This window comes from Gigantopelta aegis, chromosome 9 (genome assembly GCF_016097555.1).
Source record: "Gigantopelta aegis isolate Gae_Host chromosome 9, Gae_host_genome, whole genome shotgun sequence".
Lineage (NCBI taxonomy): Eukaryota > Metazoa > Mollusca > Gastropoda > Neomphalida > Peltospiridae > Gigantopelta > Gigantopelta aegis.
In genome coordinates this window covers 72598473-72621685 of record NC_054707.1, presented here as the reverse complement: position 1 = coordinate 72621685, position 23213 = coordinate 72598473, and the positions used below count along the sequence as shown (strand labels likewise).

The window sequence follows — 23213 nt, the reverse complement described above, 5'->3', positions numbered from 1 at the left end:
TTTAAACAACACACGAAATTCAAAATATAAACTTCTTTCTCTCTATTTAAATTTTAGAAAAATTGTTTTAAAGAATACATTGCTGTACGACTGAAGATTCATCTTACAGTATTTTGATCATAACTTAACAAACTGAAATGACAAGCCTGTCATTTATATAGTTTATTCTAACAAAAACACAATACTAGAACACTAAAAAAAAATCCAGAACACCCACAAACACTTTAAACACAATACTTTAAAAAGTAAAGTAAAGTTTGTTTTATTTAATGACGTCACTAGAGCACATTGATTTTTTATTGGCTATTGGACGTTAAATATATGGTCATTCTGACACTTTTTTTTAGAGGAAACCCGCTGTCGCCACATAGGCAGAACATGAAATGGTAAAGTCAATAATATTTGGTTATGGATAATACCCCCCCCCCCCCCCCCCCCCCCCCCCCCCGAGTTTTAGATATAAAATTATAAAGTACATACTGTAAATGGTCAGAAAAGTAATGTACATTCTTCAGCTTAAAATATGCATAAAACAGTCAGCAAATAAATAGCAACTTTACATGGCTGTTAACAAAAGTAAAATGTTGTGACTAAAATTTCAAGGTACAGGGCATTCAAAATGGTAATGTTTTATATGACAATGATAGTCCACTTTAAACATGTATTTCTCCCATCCCACACAGTTATTATTTTTATTTGACAAAAACATTAATTTGATGGGTCCTGCAGTGAACCTATATTAATGGAAATAGCAGTGGCGTAGGCAGGATTTTGTAGTGTAGTGGGATATGACACAGGAACCTTTTTAAAGTTATTAATAAGCGAAAAGGTAAATATTTCCCAGGATTGGGGGGAGGGGGGGCATACATTTACATCGGGTGGCCCTTGTGTTATTGCAAATTCATTATGGGAGGGGGTAGGGGTCATTAAAAATTGAGGTAAAAGCCAATGTCTGATATTGCATTACACTAATGTTGAATAGTCCTTTGTTGATCTTTGTGTCATTTAACAATACGTAACGCAAACTTGCAGTTTCATTACCCCTCTCCCCTTGTAACGTTTTGTGACCGTGTCATATTTTACTTTGGGGTCTTTAGTAATACATATATGTTAAAATAAAATGGCAATGACTGGTTGCATTTTACTTTATGAATTAACATTACGTTGCACAATAACCTCCTCCACCATCCCCCACCCCCCACACACCCCAATTACGTTTTGTCACATCCCATAATTCCCACTCTCCTTAGTGCACGTTGCGTAGTTCTCGAATGATCCCATTATTCAATCGTAAATAATAAAGAAGTAACATACCGCTGGTCGGTAAATGTTATATTTGACCGGATCAACTTTATTAAGTTTCAATATCTATAATACGCCATCTAATATCTCCCAGCAGAACTATTACATTGTAACAGTATTCAAACTCGCACGTGCTGTTCATCATATGATGTGACATCGGGTACGGCTCAAAGGGAGTGAGTAGCACATTTAAATTAAAGGTAGGTTTTTTTTCACTTAATTTACAACTACTGTAGAAACGTTTGTTTTGTTTTTTTAATTACAAAAACCATACCAAAAATGATTTAAAAAAATAAAATAATAATAAAATATTTGAAGAAAAAAAAGTACGAAACATGTACACACCGTTTTACAAAATAAGATCGTCTGCTTAAAATAGCACAGCAAATGATAGTGCAGGGTGCACATTAAGTCAATACTTTACTTTCTACGTCTGTTCGGACTATGTAAATAGCGGATTGGACGTGTTGCGATAGATCCCAAATATGTGTTAATGCAAATGAATGAATTAAAACAAAAAGTTGTATTCTTCTACCAAAACTGTATTATATCAGACAATGTAGGCATTATTACTAAAAACTACGACACAACAGACTGTATCAAAACAGGATAAAACTAATTTGCATATCCAGGTCAGACTTGTTCGTCACATGTTCGTAATCGATCGGAAAACCAAAACGAAACGTGTTCGATGTCAGTTTTTTTTTAAAAATATACAATTAGCTAAATTTTAAAACATTTCTATGAGTTCAAGTATCCGCGATAAGAGCAACTTTGGGAATCTTTATTGGGAAACTGTTGGGTCGTAATTGGAAAAAGGTTTGATATTGGATTGGGAATTTACGTTAGGGGAATAGGGCCGTTCATCGGCCCCAAAATGTATGGTAGATTATACCCATCGATGGGTACCTAAAGGGGGGGGGTCAGTGGGGCAAAGAAACGGCCGAAGTGATCGGATTGACGTTACGGAAACCGAAAACGACTGAAGTGATTCTCATTTAAAAAAAAAAAAAAAAAAAAGACAGAAAAAATAATTTCCTCAATTTCTCTGACGACGGAAATCCATCTCACGACGGACAGTCAACAGCCATGACTTTATTAACACCAGGGGTGCACAAATGTGAAATTGTGATAGTTGCCCGGTGGGCAACCAGTAGCTGAATTTGGTTGCCCAACATCATCTCTTGGTTGACCACATACAGTATTTCATAAAAAGTTTTATGAATATAATTTTGAACTGTCTTTAAAATGAAACTGAAATTTAAAACGTTTTTATTATTATCATTACTTATCAGTTTAGTTTTGTTTCTTTTTTAACATTATTTATCTACAGCTCATCTTCGCTTAGGCTGAAAAAAAGTTTGTTTTGTTTAACGACACCACTGGAGCACATTGATTAATTAATCATAGGCTACTGGATGTAAAACATTTGGTAATTCTGACTCGTAGTCATCAGAGGAAACCCGCTACATTTTTCCTTATGCAGCAAGGGATCTTTTATATGCACTTTCCCACAGACAGGAAGGCACATACCACAGCCTTTGTTCGGTTGTTGTGCACTGGTTGGAACGAGAAAAAACCCAATCAGCTGAATGGATCCACAGAGGCGGTTTGATCTCGCTTGGGCTGTCATAATACGTTGATGAACTCAGGGCTCATCCAAGATTAAAAATACCTGTAGCCAAAAAAATTGCCAAATGGGATTTTTATTTGCCATAATGAAAATGTTTTAGCCAAAATTGTTTTGTATAGCACTGTTATATGGCCTAAGAATGCTGACTTCATGTTATGACAACTATCCATTTACGTCAAAAGGTTTTGATTAAAAAGATAATGAATTCAAATTTTACAGTCTTTTTAAAATCTAGCTAACTTCTGAGATGTCACCTCACAATCAACAAATTTATATAATATTTTATCTAACAAATATCATGATTATATAATATTTTATCTAACAAATATCATGATTATTTTTAACTAATTGTATTCAGTGTATGGGGAGCCTATGTTTAACCACAATTTGTATAAATACTGCATGTTCCTTTCCCGCGATCTCGAAATGCATGAGTATGAAATTAACAAAGACAACGGAAATAAACAAACGAAACAGCAATTAAGTATTCATTGATGCGAACAACTATTTGATGGTGTGTTTTTTTGTCAGAAATTTACATCAAGATTTACTTGCGTGTAATCGTATTGTTTAATGTCTGCAACAATGTCTTTTGACACGTGAAACAGTCTCGGCTGACTGTCAAGCGTGACCTATATGCACACTGAGAACAGCCAACGAATGTTTTTCAAACGTTCGCGAACTATGTGATTGGTTCCCGACGTGGACATTGGGTTTAACGTGAAGCGCATAAACCAGTTTAGCGGATGTTTTTCTTTTGCTCCGTCTAGCTGAACTTGGCCCTAGCCCTAGCCCTAGCCCTAGTCTTTGGCCCTGAACTACCATGTGTATTGAAACTGACACGCAATTTCGGTCCGTTTTTTTATGACTTTGGCTCAAAGACTTTACAGAGTTAAAATAACACGCTACAGATTTTTTTTTAGACTTTTCTTGCATACATGTTGCTGTTAAAATTAATAACTGTGACTATTAAAATAAGCAAACATTGTTATGCCGAATTCTTGATGACACCGATTCTCGTTACCAGTCGCGAGATCCCTGTTATTATTTAGTATTATTATTATATGTTAGGTGTTGGATAGATTATGTAACCGATTGTTCACATCGGAAGATAGAAAATGGCTTAGCCAAATTTTTAGCTCAGAACTGGATGGTTGTTGGTGTAGTTTGTGGCCTTTCATATGTCTTGTGCCCTTTGCTAATAGCCACCATTCTGAAATGTATCTGTCTGCATTGAACTCGTCAAAATCATGCACGGTGGACGCTGAGTAGATGGCAGCGTTAGGGTGGATATTTATATCACCTGTCAGTCAAGTTATCAGTTTCAATACTTTTGAATTGCCCGTGACTGTCCGAGTGTCGTGAAATTTTGTTTTTCATTTAACTTGTTTTGTAATTTTCTTGGTTGCCAGTCAGGCAACTGTTTGACAAAGAATGGTTGTCCGCAACATATTTTGGTTGTCCCGGGTGCGCGGACAACCGATTTGTGCACCCCTGTAACACCAAGTAAACAGTAATCTTGTTACAACCAATGGTAATCATAAATTTGAACAAAATTATTCAACTTTGAATATAACTATAAACGAAACAAATAACATTTCCATATTTGAAAAATACAGTTTTAAAATGTTTGAGATGATTATTAATGGTTTCCATTTCATCAGCTGCAAATCTATACTGTTCATGGTTGGATTTGACATCTGGTAGTGTCTGTAACCAATCAACTGAACATATTTATTTTCAAAATATTAACATTTCAGATGTGAGTATTAGTGTAACTTAATTTGTTTACTATATATGACTTGTTCCTAAAACTAAATTTTAAGAAAGATTTGACTAAAAAACAAATTCTTCAAATTTCATCTTCAACTCTTAAAACACTATGTAATAAAATGGTAATTTGCAAACATATATCATATTCATATGACGTCTATATCTTATGGTATTACTGTTGACTTTTAATCACTTAGTTACATTTTACCACAAAGTTTTGATATTAACCTTCTGACTATTGCAGGCGAGATATTTCGCCTGACGTCACGCCAGTCGACATACTGTACATTGTATACAGTGCATTACCAAAGTCATACTTCTCTCCATTTTGCACACGGCACTTACCAGAAACAAAAATACAATACAGGAAACAGATTACTTGACAGCATGGTAGCTTTATTTTTCATTTTTCAATGGAAAATACCTTGGAATTTCGAGTTTTCGGCAAGTATTTTTGCTTGACAACAATGGCGGCACGTCGCAGTTATTTTCAGGGATCGATAGCTGATTGTGACAGCTAATTTAATAATAAATTTGAAAATAACCAAATATTGGGATATGAATCGTAGTTCATTTTTTATAAAGAATTCTGGTCAGAAAATGACTGTTATTGGGAATAATGGACTTAAATACTAAACAGCTGGACACATATGACCGTAAATTTACACAACTTTTTTTTGTTTTGCCTAATTTTAATCAACATTAACAGATTTAAAATATCATAAAATTTTGAAAACCCACAAAAGTAATACTTACCGATTGAAATATGAATTTTATTTTATGTATTTATAAAGCATTTAAATGAATATATGTGAGTAGAAATTATAAACTTGTACCTACTCAACGTGGTTTGTCAAAAATTAATCCAGTAGTCAAAAGATTAATTGTTTGGTTACAGACACTACTGAAAATCCTTACTGAATGCAACGCACCCCTAGTAGTATGTTATTAGTAGGATTCAAACTTCATTGTTATGTCTCATTGTGAATTTAATTGTCTATGTAAGTTAAAAATTAGCTAAACACAATTCAGAACTATTTTCACCATGAGGAATTACCTTCTAGTCATAATTATGTTTTTTTCAGGGGTCAATGCTGGATGAAAATAACAATTACAAATTCAGCTATATTATTTATGTTTGCTCTGATTTTAACATGTTGTAACCATACAAAATAAAACACAAGATCATTTTTGAAAGGTTATGGACACTACAATTACAGACATTACAAATCCACATTCAGTGTGTATTATTTTCAAATCCTTCAGCTATTTCACATTTCTATTACTTTGTAGAGTTTCTCATTACATCCGACTTGTAAACCATAAATGGATGTAGAATTCTTTTGATAAAGTCAAAAATTATTAAATGATTACGGACACTACAGATTTTTGTGTGATAAACCTACAAGTTGCCTTAATTTTGTTAAGTTTTTGTGACATTAAAAAATATTGGACTTTTTATTCCTAAATCATAAATACTAAATATTTGTGACAAAATTCAGTGTAACATAATTTAATTTCACCTAATTTTTGAAGATTTAATGTCCATATAACAGGAGGTATAGACTTGATTTGAAAAAAGCATAACAAACTAGTACATTTACATAAATTGCAATAACTTTTTAACCTGATTACCAATTTTTACAAAATAACTCTCTTTAGAGAATTGAATTGTCTGCAAACCAGTGTCATGTTCAACGTTCAACGACAAAAAGTACCCAAATTTGACCTAATGGACTCAGTGTGCAATTTTTATTCCATAACATACTGAATTATGATTTGGTCCCTTTATTGTAAAAAAGCCATATGTAGGTAAAATTATTCATTTCAGTCAGTAACTTATAAATTAGCTATAGTAAATAAGCAACACAAATGCTAGAACCACATAGAAAGCAAGCAGAAAAGGTTAGCTAAATAGCAAAGAGAAAGAAAAAAGAATTCTTACTTTGTACTACTTTCCCAGGAGTAACCACATACGAGGCACTCGTAACTATAGGCAAGGCAGGTGCAAAAGTTTGAGCACCATTGGGGTAAATTGGGCGTCCTTGGTAAGGGCTTGTCGGGGTAGCAGTTATCTCAGCACCTGGGGACAATCAGAAAGTATGCCTAATGAGAAAAGTATCCCTACACTTCACACAAAAATCCTTATTCTTAAAGCAATAAAACTAAATCATTAAGATATCTTATGGATACAACTTTACAGCGTCAGTAAAAGCTACATCTACTGTAAGTTACATTAAAATACCAAAGTTTTGTATTTTATTAACATTTTAGTAAACATTTACACTGAAATACCTTTCTGTTATATTACTAGGATATATTTACCTACTTCCTTCCCAAACACTAATTAATACAACCTTCTGATGTTTAAACAGGATTTTAATTAAAAAGATTGTAATCTTCACAACTGAAAATATCAGCTGACATGAAATATATGGAAATAATTATATTTCTATTACCATTAACAGATTTTTCAAATAAACAAACGTGCATTGAGCTAGTTAGGTGCTTCTCTACAAGTTGTTTTACACACTTCATCTTTGACACGGATCACTATCAAGGCAATACCACACGATAAAAGTGCCTCATATGAGAATAGCCGATAGTGACGAGACAAGACTATGCAATTGGCTATTCCCGTATGAGGCACTCGTATCGAGTAGTATCGCCTTTAGTCTAGCCTCCACCCTTAGACCAATTCAGCTTGGGTGACCATACCAAGAGCGGATGATGCAAGCTACCTAACCTTGTTAAGGAATGAACAGTGAGATAGTATTGATTTTAAAGACTTTATTTTAATGGTTATGAACCATCTATCTGAGAGTTAATTGTAAGCTTATTTAAATTCACATAAACATATATACATACATCTCCGTTTCCTTAACCTTCTGACTAACGCAGGCGAGATATCTCACCCAAGTCATGCCAGTCGACATACTGTACACTGTATACAGTGCATTCCCCAAATTCATATTTCCCGCCGTTTTGCACACGACTCACCAGAATAGATTTATTAACAGGAAACGGAAGACAACTCAGCTTCCTGTGTCTTCAAATTTAGATTTTTCAGTGTAAAATACTTTGGAATTTTGAGTTGAAAAAGTGTTTTTTCTTGACAACAATAGCGGCACGTTGCGGTAATTTTCAGGGATCGATAGCTGATTGTGACAGCTAATTTGATAATAAATATGATCGTTTTACCAACCATGAAAATTACGAAATATTGGGATATGAATTGTAGTTTTTTGCAGTTTTTAAAATTCTGGTCAGAAAACCAGTTATTGGGAATAATGGACGTAAATATTGAACAACTGGCCACAAATGCCCATAAATATAGGTGATTTTTTCAATTTTTTGCCCAATTTTAATCAACATTAACTCATCTAAAATATTATTAAAATTTAAAAAATCCATGAAAATAATACTTACCAGTTCAAATATCAACTTTATTTTATGTATTTATGAAACACTGAAGTGAATATATGTGAGTAAAAAGTATAAAGATGAACCCACTCAATGTGGTTTTTGTCAAAAATTAATCCAGTAGTCTAAAGGTTAACAAGACTTACGCTCTTATAAATCCTCTCAACTTTGTCTAACCAACAAAATTATGGCTGGGGGAGAAGAGTAAAATTGTTATTTAAAAAAATATATAATGTAATAACATGCAAGAAGATGAGATTACAAATAAATCCTGCTTGCCAAAGAAATGTGCAAAGATGTGTAAACTAATGCCAGAATAAAAGCAGGTCTAGCGAGATTCAGATCTTCCACCTCATAAATATATACCAGAATTATATCACTACTCTAAGCTTTAACCATCTGCACATAAAACTGCTCAGCAAATATTCTCTATAAGAAAATGTAAAGTTTAGTATTATTAATAAAAACAAAGGTTATTACGTAAGTTATTTTAACTGTGAAATTTTGTATGAACATACTTAAATTCAGTTTTAGAATAGAATTCATGTGCAAATGGTTGCTTACCATACAAATGAGCAAACAAACAGAAATATGATAAATGTGAAATGACTGATCTCTTACTTTCTACTGGAAGTCCTAACTGTGCAAGGACATATTCTGCTGCATATGACTTAGCTTCTTCCACTGAACGACACAGCTTATTCGGCTGAAATGGATTTGGGTTCTGCGAGGCCAGAGCTGGAATGGTTACCTAATTTTTAAAAAACCCAAAACATATCTATATAAAATCAGATGAACTGACCTTGGACAAAGCCAAAAAAAAAAAAACACCCAGAAAAAAGAAGACAGACAGAGAGAGAGAGAGAGAGAGAGAGAGAGAGAGAGAGAGAGAGAGAGAGAGAGAGAGAGAGAGAGAGAGAGAGAGAGAGAGAGAGAGAGAGAGACTGACAGATCAGAGACAGAGGAGAGACAGAGAGAGGGAAAACTAGTATCTTGAAAACATAGGTGGTTATTGTGAACTTTTCAAGAAGTTTAGGGGTAGCATGAAATATGGAAACCCAGTTTTTCATCCCTTAAAAATATTTTTAAATATCTTCACATCACTAATTTTTTGTGTTTAACCTTCTGACTACTGCTGGCGAGACATCTCGCCCGACATCACGTCAGTCGATATACTGTACACTGTATACAGTGCATTCCCCAATTCATATTTCCCGCCGTTTTGCACACGACACTCACCGGAAACGGAAATATAATTAAAGAATTTTTTTTTTTTTTCAAAATGGTGGATTTTGTTTTGATTTTTTCAATTGAAAATACCTTGAAATTTTGAGTTCAAAAAGTGGTTTTCGGCAAGTATTTTCGCTTGACAACAATGGCGGCACGTCGCGGTAATTTTCAGGGATCGATAGCTGATTGTAACAGCTAATTTGATAATAAATTTGATCGTTTTACCAAAAACGAAAATTACCAAATATTGCAATATGAATCGTAGTTCGGGTTTTAAAAAAAATTCTGGTCAGAAAACCACTGTTATCAGGAATAATGGACATAAATACTGGACAGCTGGCCACAAATGCCCGTAAGTAAACGCAACTTTTTCGATTTTTTGCCTAATTTTAATCACCATTAGCCGATCTAAAATAATAAAAATAACAAAAAAAAGACACGAAAATAATACTTACTGATTCATATATGAACTTTATTTCATGTATTTATGAAACATTTAAGTGAATATATGTGAGTAAAAATTATAAACTTGTACCCACTTTTTTTTGTTAAAAATTAATCCAGTAGTCTAAAGGTTAAACAAAACAAACTTTAACTTTATAAAAATAATGTGGAATTTAGTGCCAGAAAAGCGCAATTAATTGATAGTGAACAACTGTTAAACAAAAGAAGTGGAGACTGGAAACTCATCAATAGGCTGACCTTGAAGAGGAATAGCTGCATATCCCCTGCACCTTCTCTGTGTACAGCAGAGTGAAGCTGGTATATTGGTGTGCCCCAGCCATTCTTCTGACACATCTCATCCAAGATCTGAAGCAAATAAAATAAATTGGCATATATACAAAATTCTGCTTATGGGAATATGAAACATAAAATCAGAATTGCTTCAGAACAAGATATTTCTTGTCAAGCAGATTTATTTTCAGTAATATTTTTCACATATTGCTATAATTTATGTTCATCATAAAGGACTCTTTACATATCACTTAAGATTCAAATTTACCCAAGTAATATAACTTCATTATTGTAATGCCTATTCGCAAAATTATTAAAATTAATTCTCAACACCTCTCCTCAGTCTTCACCAGGAAAAGCGAATGATCACATTGCAATAAAAATCTTAATAAATTTTATTTGAAACTTCATGTGATTGCTTGCCTAGCACTGACAAAAACAGAAACATGACTGAACATGATTTCTTATAGCAGTTACGAGTAGGTAAAAGATTTTTCTTTTAACAACGTTTTTCCTTTTTTCAAGAACAAGTATATATATCAATAATTTACAATGAAATATAGCTAAGGCTTTAGCTATGATATATATGCACAACTTATCAAGTTTACACAAACAAAATTATTAATACCATTAGTATGAAATACAATACATTTGTTTTTCAGTAACCAAAGACATAATATTTCAGAAATAAATGTTAATTCAATCATACAATATTTAACTTATAAAGGAAAGAAAGTACTGTAAAGCGCATTGTAAAAACACAAAAAGCAGGAGATAAGTGTCAAGTATAAAATTGGACAAAAAAACCAACACACCAATAAATAGTAATTTAGCCAAATACAAGTTGAGAAGAAAGACCGACAAAAATATTCTATATTGGTGAATTATTCATGAAGATACATCCAATGATAATTATTTCAATGTAAATAATGATGTGAAAACTGTACCAGGTTTAAATTTTTAAAAGTTGCATTTGCATACATTTACAAATTTAGTGTAACTAGATACTTAAAACATTAAAAACCCCAAAATCAAAAACAAAATCTCAAGATAAATAGCAACATGTATCAAATGACTAAGTATGACTGTTACTATGTGAAACAATTAATCTATACATTTGCACACACACAAACAAAAAAAACATTGTGGAACATCACACAGAATAAAAATATACACATGTATGGTAAGTGAATATACAGAAATGCAAGTGAATATACAGAAATGCAGAGGATTTAAGCAGTTCTACAGTTTTGGGTGCATTGTCTATATGTAGCTAACAGGTACAAGTGTCATTAATATCCATTTAAAACTATAACAATTAATTTTCAGTTGGTATTTTGGTGTTGTTTATACTGTGGCATACTGGTATCACTCGTTACAAATTAGATGTTTGCAAGGTGTTTGTTTAAAAGAAAAATAACATTTATTTTGTTATAATGCACCACCAACAAAGATATTTTTTAAATTAACAAAAATTAATCTTGTAATATAGTTCACATAATTACCTTTAGGTCAAACAAAATAAATTTCTGGTCTCTGGTCAGCATGTGTGTTAATTTTGATCCTCGTGTGTCAACATTTAAAAAAAAAAAAAAAGTAATTTCTCGCAATATGACGATTTTTGCTGGGCTTTTCTTGCTAAGATGTAAAATATGCATCTGGAACCAAAATGCCATCGCGCATGAACTAGGACATGCACTCCGATTTCAATTTAAATATGCTCTTTATTTCAGTATCTAGTATGCCCACCTTTTCCAAGCAATCCATGCTTTAAAAAAAAAAAAAAAAAAGGAATTGAAAAAAATTAAAAATCTGTATTGCCACATCAATTCTATAACTTGGTCCAACCAGAAACCAACTTTTTGTTGTTGTTTTTTTGGCCTTATATGTGTAAATTATTTTTAAATCGACAAGCTCTTATACCAGTTCACAAAAAGCAGGAAAGTTCCAGAATGTTGAGGCATATAATTCACTGTACCTGCATTGTAGTTTTCAATGATTGTGGTTTGAGAGTAACCGGGTTAGTGGGTATCAAATCCATGCCAGGCAAGATGTCATAAAGCCGCCCCTACAGCAAAAATACTTTCTCACATAGATCTTTGCTTATCACAAATATATCATAAAGACCATTTGCTGGCCCACAAAAGTGCCCAGAAACTGTTTCCGACAAAGTATAAGTCATGTTAATCCTCTCAGTGCCATTGCAGATTTTAAAAATTAAAAACCACTATTCCATAATATATTAGATACAAATATAATAATCATAAAAACTTAATTTGTACTTGCAGTTAGTATTTTAATAATTGATACATATTAAGTTTGTATACTATAGAAAAATGTGTACGGCACGTATTTATATAATTAAATTAGTTATCTCATAATAGCAGAATTATTCAGCGTATATTTAGGGATGTTACTATGACATCTTAACCAGCACCAGTAGACAAAGCTGTACCAAAAAGGAGACCGATGAATTAGCATTTACTCTACAGTGGATAATGCTAATTTACAAAAAAAAGTATTATAACACAAAATCGTAAACAAATTATAATTTAAATTTCATTAAAAAAAAATAAAAAAATAAAAAAATGTAAAAGGAGTTGGCATGATTTTAAAGCTTAATATTATAATATATATATATGTATATATTTTTTATACATATTTTAGCATTATATGTTTAAATGCTTATTCATCAGATATCTCTTTCACACAGAAACCAACTATAAACACAAATGCAACTGGGACTAAGGAAGCAATCACAGGAAGAGTTTGGAAAATCAATTTATTTATTTTTGTCAGAGAAAATTGTATTATTTATTTCTTAGAATTTGACAAATAAATATACATGTACAATGTTGTGTTTATAATCCATGACCATGAACACATTTGTAAGAATACTAGGGAAATTATCAAAAGAAGCTTCTTAATTGTTCTTCTGCACATAGCACTGGAAGGGTTAACAATAACACCACAACTAATTTGAAAAAAACAATTGCTGGTTTCAAGAGCCCTTTTACTTAGTACAGCCTTAAACTAGATTTCTTCAGCCTCTGCTGTATTCATGTGTGACTAATTATGCATTAAAAAAACAAAACAAAAAAACAAAGACAGCTGCCTCACCCTTCCCCTCCCAAAAAAAGAAAGAAAAAAGAAAGAAAGACAAACCCCCCAAACACAAGAAAAAACCCCACACAACCCCAACCCACCTAAGATAATAATGACCCTGGACAGAAGATGTGGGAGCTTCTTTAAAAGTAGTTAATTATTGTGAGCATTTCATTACAGAACAAAGGTCAAGATGTAGCCCACTGGTAAATGCTCTCGCCTGATGTGCTTGTTGGTCTAGGACTGATCCTTGTCGGTGGGCCCATTGGGCTATTTCTCATCCCAACCAGTGCACCATGACTGGTATATCAAAGGCTATGGTATGTGTTGTCCTGTCTGTGGAATAGTACATATAAAAGATCCCTTGTTGCTAATGGGAAAATATAGTGGGTTTCCTCTTTAAAACTATATGTCAAAATGGTCAAATGTTTGACATCCAATAGTCAATGATTAATAAACTTCATTAAATAACCAAGGCAGGAACAGTTTTGGGATGGCACTAAAATTCAAAATGGCACACCACAACTTTTAATATCATATACAATCTACATGTAAATCCACAGATTTTATTTTCTCTTTATTCTGAAATACTGTTTACATTCTATGGAGATGCCATAGTAACAAAAATTACTAATGAATTTTGGGGTTTTCACTGAATCTACTAGAACAGTTCATTTGTTAAAAATTTATTTAATATTTGAAATTATTAGCAGGGGTGGGAATTGGTGAATTGTAAAAAAAAGAGGAAATCTGGAGGGGTCCCGCACATTCTTGAAATCCTAGGTTAAAATCTGTGCCATCTGACACATTTTGGAGGAAAGGATGATTAAAATGCGAAGAAACACAATGTTCCATGAGAGGAAAACAGCGGACCCAAGGAGAATTCCCAGCCCTGATTAAATATAGCTTGGGGGGGGGAGAGAATTAATAAAGAAGCTGCATGCATGTAACCTTGTATGGCTCTGAAAGATAGCAAACCATATTTTAAAACAAATGTTGAACACTAATACTCATCTTAAATATATGTACTTGTACATGTAGTCCACTTATTATTAATGAAACTGAAGCAATAATAATACCAAACGTAAATCAAAGACAATGGAAACCAGCAATTTAAACCATAAACCATATATACAAACATGCTGTAATCAAATACATGCTATCAAAACATGCTGGTATTATTTGCAGTAACATATACTGTGGATTCATGTCGTCCAATATATACTTGAACTACAAATTAAACACTTTTTTTGTATTACTTATATGTACAAATATAATTTATCATGTAATTAGAATAAATGTATGTTATTTTTTACTTTAAAATTAATTCTGAGGCTTTCAAGATTTCTACAATAACAATAAGCTGCATCCACTTTCATCAAGGTGAATTTAATGGTAAAAATAATGGAAATTGTAAACTTGATAAAAATGTTGTAGGTTACGAAGTCCATATTTTGTGATAACCAGTACATGGATTACCAGACAATATGTTTATTTAGATGCCCGAAATCCTTTAGAAATAAATGAATCCACTGTACTGTTGAGTGACCATGCAGGAGCAGAATTCCCGTGCAAATCAGAGACTTGACTTATGTAAAGATTTACACATGTAGCACTGGTTGTCATTTTTTTTCTACCAAGAATCGGTGCTAATTCATGCAAATATTTTATGGTTATGGTAAATCATAAATGAATTTATAAATGTATGAGTGCATAACAATCTCATTTTGATTTTTCAAATAATGCTACTGATTGTGTTTAAAAACTTACATTATTCTTGAAAATTTAGGTGTTTTGATAAAATTCTGCCCATATCATGATTATAATTAGTAAACAAAACAAGGTGAACAAACTGGATACATGTATACTCTATTTCAGTATTTGCATGTTTTCATAACACGTTTGTGGGAATAACTTCAATTTGGATAAATTAAAGCAGAAATGGATTACAACTACAACCTCTGCAATTGCCCATGGAGAATTAAAACGTGTTTTTTTGCGGTGGACTACATTAGAATTTGTTTCCACTGCTTGTTTTTTTGCCGTGGACATTTTTTTGATGGCAGGGTTTGAACTATGAAACTTAAAATGCAGCGTTTCATCCCAAAATGTCAAAACAGTAGCACATACATGTAGTCAGTTTAAATATAATAAAGACATGTAACTCCTGTCTACAACCAATAAAATATTAAAAAGACAGAATTCCAAAAATATGTTTTCAAGAAATTTTGGCTATGCCCTTAACCAAGTCGAAGTTCAGCGACATAGAGAGCAACCTTTTCACATGAATCACCTAGTGTGATCCTGTTTATATGAACTTTAGTTTGGTTGCTAGGAGAACACTGTATGAAATATTTTTGTTCCCTAACAAAACAAAAATAGTTCCATTAAGCAAACAAATCAAGTCAAAATGTTGGTGGCTGATGGTAGTAAAAATGGGTGTGGGGAAATAATAATTTTTAAAAATAATCACAGCAAAAGCAGTAATATTTTGTCATTTCCAAAACCTTTATCCTTACCACTCTAACATAACCCAAACTATTGCTACTCACAAAACAGTATTATTAAAACCACATAAATGAAGAATACATGTATACAGTGTGCTTAAGTAGTGTGCTGATGAAGATTAATAATTTTATTAATACAACCGGTTCAGTATGTAAACTGTAATCTATTTCAATGAAATAGTATTTGTGACATAACAACATATTAACATACTAATTGTTGTTCAAATATTATTTTTATCATTTGTTATCTACAAAAATATGACTAAATTATCAGATTGACATGCACTTGCATTAAAAAAATATGTAAACCGAAAAGAAAAAACCCCCCAAAAAACCCCAACAATAATTTTAGCCAGAAAATGTAATTTTGTGTTACAAAATCAATTCTCACTTCCACTGGGTGTTTTTTGTATCCATCACGAACAGCGAAGGTTGCTGTGGTATAGCCGCGAGTTCCTCCTGCCCCTCGTGACCCTGCGGCCCCTCGACCCCGCCCGCGAAGAATGCCACGAATTCCAATTGCACCTCGCTGGACACCTCTACAAAGTGGAGATTGCAAAGGTCGTTTACAACCGACTTAACATTCTAAGATAAAGCAGAAGATAACAAAAGCACAAAAGTTCAGATACAATTTGAACTAAATATTCATTAGCTGTATTAATTTAAAATATGTCAGATAGACAATCAATTGTCCCCCCCCCCCCCCCCCCCCAAGCATCCAATTTATACAATAGATCAATAACGTACATTAATGGTTAGCCTGGTTTTCCCTTTTATGTATGTATTGTTGTACAATATAGAACTAATATTGTTTGTAACATATTTGTATATTATGTTTGTAAGCTAATCCACAAATAAAAATAAAGAATTAGATATTAGTATATTAAACAAAATGTATATTAATACAAAATTTAAAATAGTATCCGTTTTATACCATTATATCGGACTGTTCATCAGATCACAGGGCTCAAAGTTAAAAAGTTTGTCATCTACGACTATTTTGAAATGTTTATGCTGTAGACAAAATACTCACCTACTGCAATTTTGAGCCTGCCTACACTAATTTTAAACCAGTAAATTTTGCAAAACACACACACATAAAAATTATCTCTTCAACTGAAGGCAATATCTTTTATCCAGTGTCAAAAAACGGCAATTGGTGAAGTCTCTGACCTATGGCAACTCATATTGCAACTATGGCAACTGCTGTCACATGTGCACATGTGTGTGCATATTTAACATCATTTGTTAAATCTCACCTCATTCCTGGCGATACGTACTGGCTATAAAATGCTGGAGTTGTAAATGGAGCTTCGTACTGGTATCCATATACCTACAATTATAAAATACAAGAAGCCCATAGGCTTAAACGGTCTCCCGAGTGAATTGTTAATCCTCTACTTTGATAGACCATCTAATGATCTTCACATTTATGAAAACTTTTCAGATATAGCATCAAATGACCATATTTATTTCTTACATGTGCCAAGGTTTGGCATTAAGTCGTTTTTTTTTTTTTTAAACTGGTTCAGCTTTTTCTCCTTTAGGCCACCCCCCCACCCCACCCCACCCCACCCTTTGTGTTTTTAAACAAAACAAACTTTATTTCTTGAAGTAATGAGGGAGGTTTTTTTAGGGGATAACCTTATGGAGTTAATAAGATTTGTGGGTGTTATTGTCTATTTGATCCTGCAAATGTCATTTTTGACCTAAAAATGAAACCTTTGTGGGCATGAAATAGACAATAACACCCGCAAATCTAAAAACTACATATGGTTAGGTCCATTGGAAACTGAATAGTTTTTCTATGGAACTAACTGTATATTTGGTATTTCTTAAAAACAATACCTGGCTACAGTCTAACTGTAGACCCTTGAATCGTTGACTTGGCCTTTTGTAATTGCTAAAGATGTCACTTTCTAATGATGTCATTAGCTTTCTGTGTGTTATTTTCATTTGATTCCGGGAAAAGAATGTAATTAACAATACAGAACACATTCGCCATCAGTTTACAATAAAAATTAGAATACCTTTCCACTTTTGGGCTTTGCCACTCAAATGTGTTTTTTTCACATGCCCAAGAGATCTCCAAACAAATTTGGCTGGGCTTTGTCTGAGAAGACTGGGTTTTTTTTTCTTTTTTTAATTGGCATTATTTTCCCCCTTTTCACCCTGCCCCTCAGGCACGGGTGGGAATTGGTGAAATGTTAAAAAGAGGAAATCTAGAGGGGTCTGGGGTGCTGAACTGTCAAAAAGAGGAAATCTATTGAGGGGTCCGGGGACAAGGACGATTAAAAAGCAAGGAAACACAATGTTCCATGAGAGGAAAACCGCAGATTCGAGGAGAATTCCCACCCCTGAAATAGGGAATCTAACATTATTGACATTAACAAATTAGATAAACCACCAGTGACCTGCTGACCTTTACATTTGAAGATTATTAAGTTATAGCATTTCTAAAAGTAAATAAATTATTATTTTTTTTCCACAATTAATTATTTTATTTATTTTTAAACAGAACATGTTGTAGCATTTTTATTTTATATGTTTTGTATATGTAGATTGAAATATGGCAAGTAACATTTCAACCACATATCTTACTATTAAATACCACTGTCATCAGTGTTTTGTATATGTAGATTGAAATATGGCAAGTAACATTTCAACCACATATCTTACTATTAAATACCACTGTCATCAGTGTTTTGTATATGTAGATTGAAATATGGCATGTAACATTTCAACCACATATCTTACTATTAAATACCACTGTCATCAGTGTTTTGTATATGTAGATTGAAATATGGCATGTAACATTTCAACCACATATCTTACTATTAAATACCACCGTCATCAATGTGTTCTGATGTTGGTGGTATACACTCTCTCAAACCCAAGATATATTCTATTTGATGAATAGATATTATAATTTGTAAAATAATAAAAAAAACCCATATATTGGATATCTTTGCCCATTTTAAGTCAGCGTTCGAAGTAAACCGTAAGGACTATAAATTAATATTAATACGGCAATTGCCGTAGTGCAGTTATCTAATTCAAACCCTGCAGGCTTAACCATGAGCAAAATCACTTTCCTGAAAAGGTGCTAGGCAAGAGATCACAAGAACCTTTTAAAAAAACCATTATCAAAATGTTCAGGCAAGGGGAGTAATAACCTTTCCTGATGAAAATTTAGTAACTGTAAGGTATCACAGTAAACTTTCACCTATCAATGGAATTATCATTCTTTACCTTGCACATGGCAGCACTGAAATGATCCTTTAATACAGTACAATGTTGTAATTTGTGCAGAACTGTCTTGTGCCATAAGATTAACAAAGAAACAATTTGTTTCTTCTTATATTATTTAAATATTCATATGTGCTACTGTTCCTTCTACTGTGTTTCTCATGCATTGCTATACATATTACATGTATGTTGATGTTGTTTGTATGAATATATGTATATATGTATGTATACTATCATGTATAGATTAGAGTCACCTTGTACTGAATGTGTTTACCCTCTGAAAATAAAGAATTTTATTATTATTATTAGATTTAACTTTAACTGAAGACGTATCAAAACCACATAGCTATTTAAAAATATTATTGGATTTATTTTTGAACTTGCACATATTAGTAGTGTTTATGGTTTGAAAATTGATGGTGACAGGGTTGTATCACCTGTTTTTAGACTCCAATAATCGGCACCATTCCCCACCATTCCTCAAAAGCTATGTAGTTTTTTATTCCCAATTTTGGAGTAAAAAATTCTCATTTTTTATTATTATATTTTTATATTGAAAACAATACGTAAGACTAGATATTAATTTGAATAAATACAAGTATATGTACAGTATTAGTCTTTTCGATTTTAACAAGGCTTACTAAAATGTTTTTTAAATGAAACAGAAAACAATTTCCAAAAGTTTTGTAAAACAACTTTAAAATTCCCAAAGTCAAATTTTAGAAATAAAACCCTGGGTGAGCAAAAAACTGCTCTCCTTAAATTATGTATGGAAGGAAGGAAATGTTTTATTTAATGGCGCACTCAACACATTTTATTTACGCCGGTTATATGGCGTCAGACTTTATGGGCTATTCTTTTCGCTTAGCAGCAAGGGATCTTTTATATGCATCATTCCACAGACAGGATAACACATACCACAGCCTTTGATATACCAGTCGTGGTGCGCTGGCTGGAGTGAGAAATAGCCCAGTGGGCATAACAACGGGGATCGATCCCAGACCAACCGTGCATCAAGCGAACACTTTACCATTGGACTACGTCCCGCCCCCGAAATTGTGTAAGAGAGCAATTACTTTCTGTATACAAATTCACAATAATTATAATTAAATAAAAAAGCACTATCAGCATTTAAAAAGGCAATCAGTTTTTTGCCCAAGTGGAAATAGTTTTGCACAAGCAAACGCGACCAGGGGCAATTACCCATGTCAAAGCATAAGGACTGCATTAGTCAAACATGATTTGCATTGCTTTGAGTTAACTAAAAATATATATATACATATATTTTTTAAATAATGTTTTTTTTTATGTTCTCTGGGCATATAATTAAGGACTAAAGCAGTTTGACCAACAAGCTAAGATATATCACATTATGATTCGTTTTATTTAAACATAAAAATTAAACAACAAAACAAAACTCATCTTATAATATCAAATGTAAAAGCTAAAAATAATGAAATAACCAACAAAACAATTATTTGAAATAGGTGTTCAATTCCTATACACTTTTAAATACTCCTGAAGATATCCAAACCACATTTTGAAGATATCCAAACTACATTTTATCAGAAATATTGGGGTTTAACAGACAAAACTACAAAAGTCATGAACATGTAAAATTAACATTCAATTAAATCTACTGTACAATTATTGATAAATGTATTTTAAACTTGTAACACTCTTCTTATACATGTATATTGTGCTTAACTATTCTATTTGGTACACTTTAATTATAAATGTAAATTACGAGATAAATAAAAAACAGGCAAAGTTCTCTTTCATTTTGATCAATAATTTTTTTTAGTGCAATCTGTGACATAGTTTTTTTGTTTTTTTTACCTTTTACTTTGATGAAACTACATTTCCCTACATTCTGAGTAGTTCAGCATTGATTTTGTTTCATATACCTATTAACTGTCAGCTGCAGACAGGTAGTTATTGAACTATTTCTTCTAGTATTTTCTGGCTTAACATGTAGTCTGGGGTAAGGGAAAATAATATTGGGTTAATTACAACCTAGTATACTGCATAATCAGCTCAGCTATTAGACATCTAACATATAATGGTAACTGATAACATATATGTAAGCACACAAATAGGAGTTTTGGTTGGGTGGTTGGGTGGTTGTTTGGTTAATTAGGACATTTAGTCACAGGACAGCACATACCATGGTCTTTAATATACCAATTATGGAGCACTAGTTGGAATAAGTAACACAAATGGGTTGGAAGATGACCTCAAACTGGGTCACATTCTGCTCCCCACAACAGAGGCTCTTCGAGTAAAAAATAGTACACTACAAAGACAAACCCTGCTTTTTTAAATTTGTTTTGTAACTATAAAAAACCCATCATAATAAAATTAAAACTGGTTTTTGGTCTACAAGCCAAGTTTATGTACGTATACATGTATGTATATATTTGTACATCTATAGAACTATCAATACTGAGTTTGTGATCACAAGTCAGTATAAGAAATTAGAAGAAAAAAATACTGTCTTTATTTACATTGTCGCTTTTACATGTAGCTTGATCAACCTGGGGTATTTAGCCACGAAGTCACAGAAAATGAACACCTTGTAAACAAAGAGAATTTTAACACAAATCAAAAGAACCACCTGTGGTACAACAGTCTTTGCATCATTTTCCTGAAATAAAAAACACATTTCAATTGCTGACCCCTATGGAATTTGGATCCAATAAACCATATTCAGTTACAGAATGCAATAGTATATTCGGAATTGAAGATTATTTAACAGAATGCCAGACTAGTGGTTACTTCTTTCAAATACAAAAAGTTATATCTATAATATTAATATAATATGCGAGACCATTTTAACAGTATTCCATGGTTCTGATCACTTCTCTTTTAGTCGTAGCCCAGTGGTACAGCGCTCGCTCGTCGGTGGGCCCATTGGGCTATTTCTCGTTCCAGCCAGTGCACCACAACTGGTATATCAAAGGCAGTGGTATGTACTATCCTGTCTGTGGGATGGTGCATATAAAAGATCCCTTGCTGCTAATCAAAAAGAGTAGCCCATGAAGTGGTGACAGCGGGTTTCCTTTCTCTATGTCTGTGTAGTCCTCAACCACATAACCGTAAATAAAATGTGTTGAGTGCATCGTTAAATAAAACATTTCTTTCTTTCTCTTGTGGTCTGTACTTAACAGATGCTGCACTTCGCAAGGATCTTTGTGCACTCCGGTCCAGTCGACTACCATACACATATTTTGCTAAAAAGTGCATACAAAGATTGACACTTAACATAGAAGTGGCCATATATACAGCAGTTGTATAGAAGTGGCCATATATACAGCAGTTGTGTATATAGGTAGCCTCAGCTAATGATGGCTGACTATCTACACTGCAGTTGTATTTTTAATCCACCACACCCCATGTACACTTTCCCGTGCAAGGAACATCCAGTTTAAATCAGTCTGTCATATTTGGAGATTTTCAAACAGGATGACACATCCATTTTCTTTTATAATTTAGATGAGAAACGTGGGTTTGAAATACATCTCTCGAAAATGCTACACTTACCTCAGAAACAGCGCTTTTATTTCCACGAAGCACTCTTGAAAAATCATTTTTATCCACAGGTTTTGCTAGCACCACTTCTAGTGTTGAGCCCTCCAGCGTGGAACCTAAAATGAAACATAAATTATAAATCTTTTTTAATCATTGCATCAACCTATGTGACAACAATTAACTAGAGATTAAGCTATCTTTTACTAAATCATCAAATATAAACTGAAGCCCCCAGACCTCCACTTCCCCCAGCATTCTTGCCCCCATCCAGTGATCAGTTCATATCAAATTATTTTGCCAACACTCTCAACTCAAATCTTCAATTCTTGGGGAAACATTACCCAAGTATCCTAGACCCAAAACGCTATCACGGCATAGTAAAAAGTATTATGAAATTTATGTATGCTAGGTGGCATACATGTTAGTGTTTTCCCTAGCTTGCTTTAGCATGGTGCAGCACCATGCCTCAATAGTCTAGTGCCATCTTGCCTTAACCTTTAGACTACTGGATTAATTTTTAACAAAAACCACGTTGAGTGGGTACAAGTTTATAATTTTTACTTACATATATTCACTTAAATGTTTCATAAATACATGAAATAAAGTTCATATATGAATCGGTAAGTATTATTTTCGTGTCTTTTTTTGTAATTTTTAATATTTTAGATCGGCTAATGGTCATTAAAATTAGGCAAAAAATCGAAAAAGTTGCGTTTACTTACGGG

At 32.9% G+C, this 23213-nt stretch overlaps 1 protein-coding gene across 3 annotated transcripts in view; it reads right to left on the bottom strand.

The window, feature by feature from the left end:
- The window catches only part of LOC121380853 (APOBEC1 complementation factor-like), a 41914-nt gene that overhangs the window by 5494 nt on the left and 13207 nt on the right, over window positions 1–23213 (bottom strand). The window contains exons 3-9 of one of the 3 annotated variants that reach the window (XM_041509847.1): window positions 22501–22604; window positions 21575–21604; window positions 16968–17041; window positions 16100–16247; window positions 10064–10171; window positions 8753–8882; window positions 6654–6791 (exon numbers count right to left, since the gene is read on the bottom strand). In XM_041509847.1, the coding sequence (XP_041365781.1) occupies window positions 6654–6791; window positions 8753–8882; window positions 10064–10171; window positions 16100–16247; window positions 16968–17041; window positions 21575–21604; window positions 22501–22604 (732 nt within the window). The remainder of the gene's footprint in view (window positions 1–6653; window positions 6792–8752; window positions 8883–10063; window positions 10172–16099; window positions 16248–16967; window positions 17042–21574; window positions 21605–22500; window positions 22605–23213) is intronic. The other 2 variants (XM_041509848.1, XM_041509849.1) reach the window with 2 other exon arrangements.